Source organism: Salvelinus fontinalis, chromosome 29 (assembly GCF_029448725.1).
Source record: "Salvelinus fontinalis isolate EN_2023a chromosome 29, ASM2944872v1, whole genome shotgun sequence".
Taxonomy (NCBI): Eukaryota; Metazoa; Chordata; class Actinopteri; order Salmoniformes; family Salmonidae; genus Salvelinus; species Salvelinus fontinalis.
In genome coordinates, this window is record NC_074693.1 from 27853358 (window position 1) to 27866027 (window position 12670).

Genomic DNA, 12670 nt, shown 5'->3' on the forward strand with positions numbered 1-12670 from the left:
GAGACAGAGCGAGAGAGAGAGAACCAGCGAGACAGAGCGAGAGAGAGTGAACCAGCGAGACAGAGCGAGAGAGAGAGAACCAGCGAGACAGAGCGAGAGAGAGAGAACCAGCGAGACAGAGCGAGAGAGAGAGAACCAGCGAGACAGAGCGAGAGAGAGAGAACCAGCGAGACAGAGCGAGAGAGAGAGAACCAGCGAGACAGAGCGAGAGAGAGAGAACCAGCGAGACAGAGCGAGAGAGAGAGAACCAGCGAGACAGAGCGAGAGAGAGAGAACCAGCGAGACAGAGCGAGAGAGAGAGAACCAGCGAGACAGAGCGAGAGAGAGAGAACCAGCGAGACAGAGCGAGAGAGAGAGAACCAGCGAGACAGAGCGAGAGAGAGAGAACCAGCGAGACAGAGCGAGAGAGAGAGAACCAGCGAGACAGAGCGAGAGAGAGAGAACCAGCGAGACAGAGCGAGAGAGAGAGAACCAGCGAGACAGAGCGAGAGAGAGAGAACCAGCGAGACAGAGCGAGAGAGAGAGAACCAGCGAGACAGAGCGAGAGAGAGAGAACCAGCGAGACAGAGCGAGAGAGAGAGAACCAGCGAGACAGAGCGAGAGAGAGAGAACCAGCGAGACAGAGCGAGAGAGAGAGAACCAGCGAGACAGAGCGAGAGAGAGAGAACCAGCGAGACAGAGCGAGAGAGAGAGAACCAGCGAGACAGAGCGAGAGAGAGAGAACCAGCGAGACAGAGCGAGAGAGAGAGAACCAGCGAGACAGAGCGAGAGAGAGAGAACCAGCGAGACAGAGCGAGAGAGAGAGAACCAGCGAGACAGAGCGAGAGAGAGAGAACCAGCGAGACAGAGCGAGAGAGAGAGAACCAGCGAGACAGAGCGAGAGAGAGAGAACCAGCGAGACAGAGCGAGAGAGAGAGAACCAGCGAGACAGAGCGAGAGAGAGAGAACCAGCGAGACAGAGCGAGAGAGAGAGAACCAGCGAGACAGAGCGAGAGAGAGAGAACCAGCGAGACAGAGCGAGAGAGAGAGAACCAGCGAGACAGAGCGAGAGAGAGAGAACCAGCGAGACAGAGCGAGAGAGAGAGAACCAGCGAGACAGAGCGAGAGAGAGAGAACCAGCGAGACAGAGCGAGAGAGAGAGAACCAGCGAGACAGAGCGAGAGAGAGAGAACCAGCGAGACAGAGCGAGAGAGAGAGAACCAGCGAGACAGAGCGAGAGAGAGAGAACCAGCGAGACAGAGAGAACCAGAGAGAGAGAACCAGCGAGACAGAGAGAACCAGAGAGAGAGAACCAGCGAGACAGAGAGAACCAGAGAGAGAGAACCAGCGAGACAGAGAGAACCAGAGAGAGAGAACCAGCGAGACAGAGAGAACCAGAGAGAGAGAACCAGAGAGAGAGAACCAGAGAGAGCGAACCAGAGAGAGAGAACCAGAGAGAGCGAACCAGAGAGAGAGAACCAGCGAGACAGAGCGAACCAGCGAGACAGAGCGAACCAGCGAGACAGAGCGAGAGAGAACCAGCGAGACAGAGCGAGAGAGAACCAGCGAGACAGAGCGAGAGAGAACCAGCGAGACAGAGCGAGAGAGAACCAGCGAGACAGAGCGAGAGAGAACCAGCGAGACAGAGCGAGAGAGAACCAGCGAGACAGAGCGAGAGAGAACCAGCGAGACAGAGCGAGAGAGAACCAGCGAGACAGAGCGAGAGAGAACCAGCGAGACAGAGCGAGAGAGAACCAGCGAGACAGAGCGAGAGAGAACCAGCGAGACAGAGCGAGAGAGAACCAGCGAGACAGAGCGAGAGAGAACCAGCGAGACAGAGCGAGAGAGAACCAGCGAGACAGAGCGAGAGAGAACCAGCGAGACAGAGCGAGAGAGAACCAGCGAGACAGAGCGAGAGAGAACCAGCGAGACAGAGCGAGAGAGAACCAGCGAGACAGAGCGAGAGAGAACCAGCGAGACAGAGCGAGAGAGAGAACCAGCGAGACAGAGCGAGAGAGAGAACCAGCGAGACAGAGCGAGAGAGAGAACCAGCGAGACAGAGCGAGAGAGAGAACCAGCGAGACAGAGCGAGAGAGAGAACCAGCGAGACAGAGCGAGAGAGAGAACCAGCGAGACAGAGCGAGAGAGAACCAGCGAGACAGAGCGAGAGAGAACCAGCGAGACAGAGCGAGAGAGAACCAGCGAGACAGAGCGAGAGAGAACCAGCGAGACAGAGCGAGAGAGAACCAGCGAGACAGAGCGAGAGAGAACCAGCGAGACAGAGCGAGAGAGAACCAGCGAGACAGAGCGAGAGAGAACCAGCGAGACAGAGCGAGAGAGAACCAGCGAGACAGAGCGAGAGAGAACCAGCGAGACAGAGCGAGAGAGAACCAGCGAGACAGAGCGAGAGAGAACCAGCGAGACAGAGCGAGAGAGAACCAGCGAGACAGAGCGAGAGAGAACCAGCGAGACAGAGCGAGAGAGAACCAGCGAGACAGAGCGAGAGAGAACCAGCGAGACAGAGCGAGAGAGAACCAGCGAGACAGAGCGAGAGAGAACCAGCGAGACAGAGCGAGAGAGAACCAGCGAGACAGAGCGAGAGAGAACCAGCGAGACAGAGCGAGAGAGAACCAGCGAGACAGAGCGAGAGAGAACCAGCGAGACAGAGCGAGAGAGAACCAGCGAGACAGAGCGAGAGAGAACCAGCGAGACAGAGCGAGAGAGAACCAGCGAGACAGAGCGAGAGAGAACCAGCGAGACAGAGCGAGAGAGAACCAGCGAGACAGAGCGAGAGAGAACCAGCGAGTCAGAGCGAGAGAGAACCAGCGAGACAGAGCGAGAGAGAACCAGCGAGACAGAGCGAGAGAGAACCAGCGAGACAGAGCGAGAGAGAACCAGCGAGACAGAGCGAGAGAGAACCAGCGAGACAGAGCGAGAGAGAACCAGCGAGACAGAGCGAGAGAGAACCAGCGAGACAGAGCGAGAGAGAACCAGCGGGACAGAGCGAGAGAGAACCAGCGAGACAGAGCGAGAGAGAACCAGCGAGACAGAGCGAGAGAGAACCAGCGAGACAGAGCGAGAGAGAACCAGCGAGACAGAGCGAGAGAGAGAGAGAACCAGCGAGACAGAGCGAGAACCAGCGAGAACCAGCGAGACAGAGCGAGAACCAGCGAGACAGAGCGAGAGAGAGAACCAGCGAGACAGAGCGAGAGAGAGAGAGAACCAGCGAGACAGAGCGAGAGAGAGAGAGAACCAGCGAGACAGAGCGAGAGAGAGAGAGAACCAGCGAGACAGAGCGAGAGAGAGAGAGAACCAGCGAGACAGAGCGAGAGAGAGAGAGAACCAGCGAGACAGAGCGAGAGAGAACCAGCGAGACAGAGCGAGAGAGAACCAGCGAGACAGAGCGAGAGAGAACCAGCTAGACAGAGCGAGAGAGAACCAGCGAGACAGAGCGAGAGAGAACCAGCGAGACAGAGCGAGAGAGAGAGAGAACCAGCGAGACAGAGCGAGAGAGAGAGAGAACCAGCGAGACAGAGCGAGAGAGAGAGAGAGAACCAGCGAGACAGAGCGAGAGAGAGAGAGAGAACCAGCGAGACAGAGCGAGAGAGAGAGAGAGAACCAGCGAGACAGAGCGAGAGAGAGAGAGAACCAGCGAGACAGAGCGAGAGAGAGAGAGAGAGAACCAGCGAGACAGAGAGAGAGAGAGAGAGAGAGAGAGAACCAGCGAGACAGAGCGAGAGAGAGAGAGAGAGAGAGAACCAGCGAGACAGAGCGAGAGAGAGAGAGAGAGAACCAGCGAGACAGAGCGAGAGAGAGAGAGAACCAGCGAGACAGAGCGAAAGAGAGAGAACCAGCGAGACAGAGCGAAAGAGAGAGAACCAGCGAGACAGAGCGAGAGAGAGAGAACCAGCGAGAGAGCGAGAGAGAGAGAACCAGCTTTTAGATTTTTATTGTTTATTTCACTTTTGTATATCATCTACCTCACTTGCTTTGGCAATGTTAACATATGTTTCACATGCCAATAAAGCCCCTTGAACTGAAATGAGACACAGACAGAAAGACATAGAGAGAGAAAATAGAGAACAAGAACGAGACAGAGAAAACAAACAAGCTATGAAGAGAGACCGAGAGAGACGCCGGACGAGAGAGAGACTCTGGCGAGAGAGACAGAGAGACAGAGAAAAAATAGAGAGAAAGATCAGGGAGGCCGGCCAGGAGACGTGTGCAGCCTGAGGGCGCCTGGCATGCCATCAGCGCTGAGCTCAGCCAACGCACCCGTGAGGTCATCACCTTGCCACCCTGCCTGCAGCACCAAGCGGTGTGTGTGTGTGTGTGTGTGTGTGTGTGGACAGCAGAGAAGGAAAAGGGTCAGGGACCAGAGTGGGCTGACGGTGGCATTGTTTCACTGGGCCGAGTAACGAGGGACAGGAAGAGGAGAAGGGAAGTGCAGATGGCGCTGCTGCAGTGCCCCAGAAGCGAGGGATGAGGGGTGTGATGGGGGGTCATTTGTGAGATTGTTGTTATTGACCTTGAGCAGTATTGGAGTGATGGGTAGAGGTGAGAGGTCAACCTACAGTGCCTACAGAAAGTATTCATACCCCTTAACTTGTTCCACAATTTGCTGTGATACAGCCTGCATTCAAAATGGATTGAATAAATGTTCTCTCACCCATCTACTCACAATAACCCAGAATGACAAAGTGAAAACATGTTTTTAGAAAGGTACTAAATGTATTGAAAATGAAATATAGAAATCGAATTTACATAAGTATTCACGCCCCTGGGTCAATGCTTTGTAGAAGCACCTTTCTTAGGGATTACAGCTGTTAGTCTTCTGGGTAAATATCTAAGAGCTTTCCACACCTGGATTGTGTAACATTTGTCAAAATGGTTGTTGATCATTGCTCGACAACCATCAGGTCTTGCCGTAGGTTTTCAAGCAGATTTGAATCAAAACTTAAATATGTGTGGCCTCCCGGGTGGCGCAGTGGTCTAGGGCACTGCATCGCAGTGCTAACTGCGCCACCAGAGTCTCTGGGTTCGCCCCCAGGCTCTGTCGCAGCCGGCCGCGACCAGGAGGTCCGTGGGGCGACGCACAATTGGGCTAGCGTCGTCCGGGATAGGGAGGGTTTGGCCGGTAGGGATTTCCTTGTCTCATCGCGCTCCAGCGACTCCTGTGGCGCGCTGGGCGCAGTGCGCGCTAACCAGGGGGGCCAGGTGCACGGTGTTTCCTCCGACACATTGGTGTGGCTGGCTTCCGGGTTGGAGGCACGCTGTGTTAAAAGAAGCAGTGCGGCTTGGTTGGGTTGTGCCTCGGAGGACGCATGGCTTTCGACCTTCGTCTCTCCCGAGCCCATACGGGAGTTGTAGCGATGAGACAAGATAGTAATTACTAGCGATTGGATACCACGAAAATTGGGGAGAAAAGGGCATAAAAATAAAATTATAATAATAAAAATAAAAAATAAACTTAAATATGTAATAACTTATTGGTAAGCAACTCCAGTATAGATAATGTTTTGGGTTATTGTCCTGCTGAAAAGTGAATTTATCTCCCAGTGTCTGGTGGGAAATTTCCTCTAGGATTTTGCCTGTTTTTTGCTCCATTCGGTTTCTTTTTATCCTGAAAAACTCCCCAGTCCTTACCAATTACAAGCATACCCATAACATGATGCAGCCACTAGAATATCCTTGAAAATATGGTGGTACTCAGTAACGTGTTGTATTGGATTTGTCCCAAACATGACTTTTTAGTCAGGATAAAAAGTGAAACGCTTTTCCATTTTTGCCACTATTATTTTAGTGCCTTGTTGCAAACAGGATGCAAATTATGGAATAATTATATTCTGTACAGGCTTCCTTCTTTTCACTAAGTCAATTAGGTTAGTATTGTGGAGTAACTACAATGTTGTTGATCCATCCTCAGTTCATCTAGCCATATATTTATATGTACATATTCGTATTCCATCCCTTAGATTTGTGTTTCTTAAGTAGTTGTTGTGAAATTGTTAGATTACTTGTTAGATATTACTGTACGGTTGGAACTAGAAACACAAGCATTTCGCTACACTCGCATCAACATCTGCTAACCATTTGTATGTGACCAATGATTTAATCACAGCCATTCAACTCAGAGAGAGAGAGAAACTTCACATATGTGACCCTTTCATTACCCAAGATGCTTCCGGGAGTGGATGTGGGGGTGAGGAAGGGGGAAAGAATGTGATACAGGGGCTGGAGAAATAAAATGCTAATTTAAATGACAAAAGAAAGCTGTTCTTTCTAGAAGCTATTTAATTATCTTTCACCAGCAGTTAAAAGAAGCAACCTTATTAAAAAAGCAATTTCTGTGACATCCTCGTCAAAGAGCTCTCACCAACCCGCAGAACGAACAAAGAGAACAGAGATTTGGGGAGAGCGAGGGAGAAAGAGCGAGAGAGAGGGAGGGAGAGACTAAACACAGATGAACTCCGCTGAAGCTATTAAACAGTAGCTTTAGGCTAAAGAGAGACGGGGCCGGTTTGATGTTTTAACCATCGCAGATGAGAGAGAGGAGGACATGGAACAGAGACACTCCAGTCCACACACACACTCTTGAAAGAACAGAGGCAGACATTCACACACAGTCATACACACTCACATAGGGTCACGGTCTTAGTATTCACACACACACACACACGGTCAAGAGCTTTGCAGTTGTTATTCCAGACTCTGATTAGGCACACTAATAAAGGACAGAACACACACACACACACACATACACACACACACACACTCCTACCAACTTTAAGTGCAGTTTTAGAAGAGAGACTGACATTCACATCTTGGCTCATGTTCTCACCATCTATGCACACCCACACACTCCCATCCTCACCTTGCTCCAGTTGGCTCTCTTCAGCTGCACCTCAGGCTTGTACTCCTTCTTGGGTGCCAGGCCGAAGGGCAGAGGGGGTGGCACAGAGGCGCCCCAGCCCCCCATTCCAGGAGGTGGCGGGGGCATACCGGCCATCCCCGGTGGAGGAGGGGGTGGCGGGGGCATACCAGCCATCCCAGGGAGAGGAGGGGGTGGCGGGGGCATACCGGCCATCCCAGGGAGAGGAGGGGGTGGCGGGGGCATACCAGCCATCCCAGGGAGAGGAGGGGGTGGCGGGGGCATACCGGCCATCCCAGGGAGAGGAGGGGGTGGCGGGGGCATACCTGCCATCCCAGGGAGAGGAGGGGGTGGCGGGGGCATACCGGCCATCCCAGGGAGAGGAGGGGGTGGCGGGGGGCCGGGGATACCTGGTAAGGGCGGGGGCGGTGGGGGAGCGGGCATACCCAGGAGGGGAGGAGGGAGGCCTGCTTGGCCGGGTAGGGGTGGAGGGGGAGGGGGCATGCCGGTTTGTCCCGGGAGGGGAAGTGAGAGACCACCTTGGCCTGGTAGAGGAGGAGCAGGACTACTTGGGACATGGACGATGACCACTCTAGCCTTGGCCTCCTCCAGATCCTTATTGAGCTTCTCTATCTAGAGAGAGAGAGAGAGAGCGACGGGGAGAGAGAGAGAGAGAGAGAGAGCGAGCGAGCGAAGGGGAGAGAGAGAGAGAGAGAGAGAGCGAGCGAGCGACGGGGAGAGAGAGAGAGAGAGCGAGCGAGCGACGGGGAGAGAGAGAGAGAGAGCGAGCGAGCGACGGGGAGAGAGCGAGCGAGCGACGGGGAGAGAGCGAGCGAGCGACGGGGAGAGAGCGAGCGAGCGACGGGGAGAGAGGGAGCGAGCGAGGGGGGAGAGGGAGCGAGCGAGGGGGGAGAGGGAGCGAGCGAGGGGGGAGAGGGAGCGAGCGAGGGGGGAGAGGGAGCGAGCGAGGGGGGAGAGGGAGCGAGCGAGGGGGGAGAGGGAGCGAGCGAGGGGGGAGAGGGAGCGAGCGAGGGGGGAGAGGGAGCGAGCGAGGGGGGAGAGGGAGCGAGCGAGGGGGGAGAGGGAGCGAGCGAGGGGGGAGAGGGAGCGAGCGAGGGGGGAGAGGGAGCGAGCGAGGGGGGAGAGGGAGCGAGCGGGGGGGGAGAGGGAGCGAGCGGGGGGGGAGAGGGAGCGAGCGGGGGGGGAGAGGGAGCGAGCGGGGGGGGAGAGGGAGCGAGCGGGGGGGGAGAGGGAGCGAGCGGGGGGGGAGAGGGAGCGAGCGGGGGGGGAGGGGAGCGAGCGAGGGGGGAGAGGGAGCGAGAGAGAGAGAGCGAGAGAGAGATGGGGAGAGACGGGGAGAGAGATGGGGAGAGACGGGGAGAGAGATGGGGAGAGACGGGGAGAGAGATGGGGAGAGACGGGGAGAGAGATGGGGAGAGACGGGGAGAGAGATGGGGAGAGACGGGGAGAGAGATGGGGAGAGACGGGGAGAGAGATGGGGAGAGACGGGGAGAGAGATGGGGAGAGACGGGGAGAGAGATGGGGAGAGACGGGGAGAGAGATGGGGAGAGACGGGGAGAGAGATGGGGAGAGACGGGGAGAGAGATGGGGAGAGACGGGGAGAGAGATGGGGAGAGACGGGGAGAGAGATGGGGAGAGACGGGGAGAGAGATGGGGAGAGACGGGGAGAGAGATGGGGAGAGACGGGGAGAGAGCGAGAGAGAGATGGGGAGAGAGTAGTTGTTGTTAATGGTAATCACATTTCAACTACTACTATTATTATCACTGTTGGTCCCACCATTGTTAAATTATTCATATAAAAACAAAGTAAGTAATATAACTTGCCTCATCAATAGTCTATTGAATTTAATTTAAATTGAGATAGAGACAGGATTGGTAGAGGAAGAGAGTGAGAAAAATAGATATTTCAACAGAGAAGATTTCAAGCCTGAAAGATTATGCTAATACACCATGAGAGAAGACTTCCTTCTCTGTACTTCTAGTGTGTGTGTGTTCTACATATGAAGACTCTCTCGATAGGGCTGAGTCTCAAATGGAGGAGGGAGTGAATGATCTGTGGACGAGGGTTTAGATGTGTGTGTGTTGACGTGGGGACAGCCAGTTGGACGTGAGAGACCATGAGATGATTCTGCTGGCCTCAGCCTGTTGGGGAAAGGACCTGCCAAGGTCTGTGTGGAGCCATAAGACACATACTTAAGCGGACACACACACTGATGCGGGCAGACTGTTTTGGCCTGTGTGATTCAGATGGTACATGCTCAGTGTGTCACTATGAGGCAGGGTCCAGCTGGACTAGCACCAGGACTAGCACCAGGACAGGTACACCTCTCCTCCTCCCATCTCTCTCTGTGTCAGCTGAGTGGACCACTTCTTATGAGCTACTTGGACATCCTATTACTGTCCCCTTTACTTCTATTGGTCAAGGGGAGTTTTCTACTCTGTTCTTATTGGTCAAGTGGAGTTTTCTACTCTTCTTATTGGTAGAGTAACACAAATTGGAGCTCTGGGTTTTCACATCGCCATCTTTAGATGAATGCACTAAGTGTCTCTGGATAAGCGTGTCTGCTAAATGACTGAAGGGTTCTCTCTGTGTGAGTGTGTACCTCCTCATTGAGTGTGTTGATCTGCCCCATTAGGCCCTGGTTCTCAGTCTCTCTCTCCTGCTTCTCAGATCCCAGAGTCTCCTTTTCAGCAGCCAGCTCATGGACTCTGTGCTCATAGTCTCCTTCCATTTTCTTCAGCTCTACCTGCAGCTCATGACGTGCTGTCAGCTCTGCATCCAGCTACAGGAGAGAACACACACAGTCAGCTCTGCATCCAGCTACAGGAGAGAACACACAGTCAGCTCTGCCTCCAGCTACAGGAGAGAACACACACAGTCAGCTCTGCCTCCAGCTACAGGAGAGAACACACACAGTCAGCTCTGCATCCAGCTACAGGAGAGAACACACACAGTCAGCTCTGCATCCAGCTACAGGAGAGAACACACACAGTCAGCTCTGCATCCAGCTACAGGAGAGAACACACACAGTCAGCTCTGCATCCAGCTACAGGAGAGAACACACACAGTCAGCTCTGCATCCAGCTACAGGAGAGAACACACACAGTCAGCTCTGCATCCAGCTACAGGAGAGAACACACACAGTCAGCTCTGCATCCAGCTACAGGAGAGAACACACACAGTCAGCTCTGCATCCAGCTACAGGAGAGAACACATTGTCAGCAAGGTCCTTCACCCTAATTACACCAGGGTCACCTTTGACAAAGTCAGACCCTGCCTCCACTCTCTGAGGGTGTCTCTAGGGGAGTTGGGATATGCAAAATTGTCCCTTCAATAAAAAAGCAATTAAAGTACTTATTCCATACATCAGGACAAAGAGTTAAATAGAAACAGTATATAAAGGGTTAAAAGCACACTAGGCTCAGAATCCAGTTATGGAACAAGATGAGAACACAGGGTTAAAAACACACACAGCTTAGTGTCCAGCTACACTGGAGAGAACACACGCGGTCCCACACACATACGCGGTCCCACACACACACACGCGGGGTCCCACAGACACACACGCGGGGTCCCCCCCACACACACACACACACACACACGGTCCCCCAAACACACAAACACGGTCCCACACACGGTCCCCCACACACACACGGTCCCACACACACACACACACACACACGCTCCCCCACACACACACACACAGTCCCACACACACACGGTCCCACACACACACGGTCCCACACACACACGGTCCCCCCCCCCACACACACACACACACGGTCCCACACACACACACACACACACACGGTCCCACACACACACACGGTCCCACACGGTCCCACACACACACACGGTCCCACACACACACACGGTCCCACACACACACACACGGTCCCACACACACACACACACACACACGGTCCCCCACACACACACACACACGGTCCCACACACACACACACACACGGTCCCACACACACACACACGGTCCCACACACACACACACGGTCCCACACACGGTCCCACACACACACACACGGGCCCACACACACACAGACCGGCCCACACACACACACACGGTCCCACACACACACACACACGGTCCCACACACACACAGACGGTCCCACACACACACACGGTCCCACACACACACACACACACACACACGGTCCCACACACACACACGGTCCCACACACACACACACGGTCCCACACACACACACACACACACACGGTCCCACACACACACACACACACACACGGTCCCACACACAGCTGGTTTGGTGTTTAACTTGCAGACACTAGACTTTCTCCTCCTTATGACAGTCTCATCCTGCCAGAAATGATCATATCAACCAGTGTGTGTGTGTGTGTGTGTGTGTGTGTGTGTGTGTGTGTGTGTGTGTGTGTGTGTGTGTGTGTGCCAGTTGCAGAGACTGATTGTGATTGTCCATATCCAGAGAATGGGTATGTTTACGTTAATTTTCATGTAATGGGACAGAATGTCAGAGTGTGTGTAAGAGAGAGAGAGATGGGGATAGTTTCAGCTCACTGTTTGCAATTATCCTGTCAGACTCATAATGGGGGGGAAAACCCCATGGTAGCAACCCCCCCCCCCCCCCCCGCAACCACAGCACTTAGCCCTCAACTAGTGTGTGTGTGTGTGTGTGTGTGTGTGTGTACTCCATCAGTAAGCCGTAAGGCATGTGTACTCATTCTCTCATTCGTCTCTTTCTTATTTAGACTGCTAGTTGGGTGTCAGGGAGAGATGAGCACGGAGAATCTCATTACAATCGTCTGTCTGTGTGTGCGTTTCACCTTCTTCTCCAACTCTATGGCTTTGGCCTGACTGGACTCCACCTTGGTCTTGTCCACCATGTTGTCTGTGGAGAGACGGAGAGGGATGAGAGGAAGAGAAGAGGACAGACCAAGAGAGAGACAGACAGAGCGAGAGAGACAGAGCGAGAGACAGACAGAGCGAGAGAGAGACAGAGCGAGAGAGAGACAGAGCGAGAGAGAGACAGAGCGAGAGAGAGACAGAGCGAGAGAGAGACAGAGCGAGAGAGAGAGAGAGCGAGAGAGAGACAGAGCGAGAGAGAGACAGAGCGAGAGAGAGACAGAGCGAGAGAGAGACAGAGCGAGAGAGAGACAGAGCGAGAGAGAGACAGAGCGAGAGAGAGACAGAGCGAGAGAGAGACAGAGCGAGAGAGAGACAGAGCGAGAGAGAGACAGAGCGAGAGAGAGACAGAGCGAGAGAGAGACAGAGCGAGAGAGAGACAGAGCGAGAGAGAGACAGAGCGAGAGAGAGACAGAGCGAGAAACTAATCCAGAAAGATTAAAGTGAGAAATGGAGAAGTAACAGGTAAAGAAAAGAAAGGTGAGAAAAGTAAGAGAGGCAAGGAGACAGAATGATCTAGAAAATAGTCAATGGGAGAGAAGAGGAGAAACCCTAGCGAGGCAGCAGTTGTGTTGTTGTTCGTGTCATCAGAGCAGGACTAAATAGGACAAGCCTCTAACACAGAGAGAAGACTAATTAAAACCTGTGCACAGTTTACAGAATTCAAAGAAAATCCCTAAATAATACATGAGGGCAGGACTGGGCTGCTTTCCACCAATAATAATGTAGCATTAGAGGAGGCCAGAGCGAGCGCCGGTGTGTGTACACGCATTTAGAAGCAGTGCAGTTAGAGCCTCCTGCAGAGAGAGACAACTAGTGTAGACTGCAGCTATGAGCCGAGACGACAACAACTAGTGTAGACTGCAGCTATGAGCCGAGACGACAACAACTAGTGTA

General features: G+C 53.7%; 1 protein-coding gene across 1 annotated transcript in view; it reads right to left on the bottom strand.

Annotated features, from left to right (window-relative positions):
- Window positions 1–12670, bottom strand: part of LOC129827767 (protein diaphanous homolog 1-like) — a 177541-nt gene that overhangs the window by 111087 nt on the left and 53784 nt on the right. Inside the window, exons 11-13 of the mRNA XM_055888929.1 lie at window positions 11695–11759; window positions 9475–9654; window positions 6854–7483 (exon numbers count right to left, since the gene is read on the bottom strand). Of these exons, the coding sequence (XP_055744904.1) occupies window positions 6854–7483; window positions 9475–9654; window positions 11695–11759 (875 nt within the window). The remainder of the gene's footprint in view (window positions 1–6853; window positions 7484–9474; window positions 9655–11694; window positions 11760–12670) is intronic.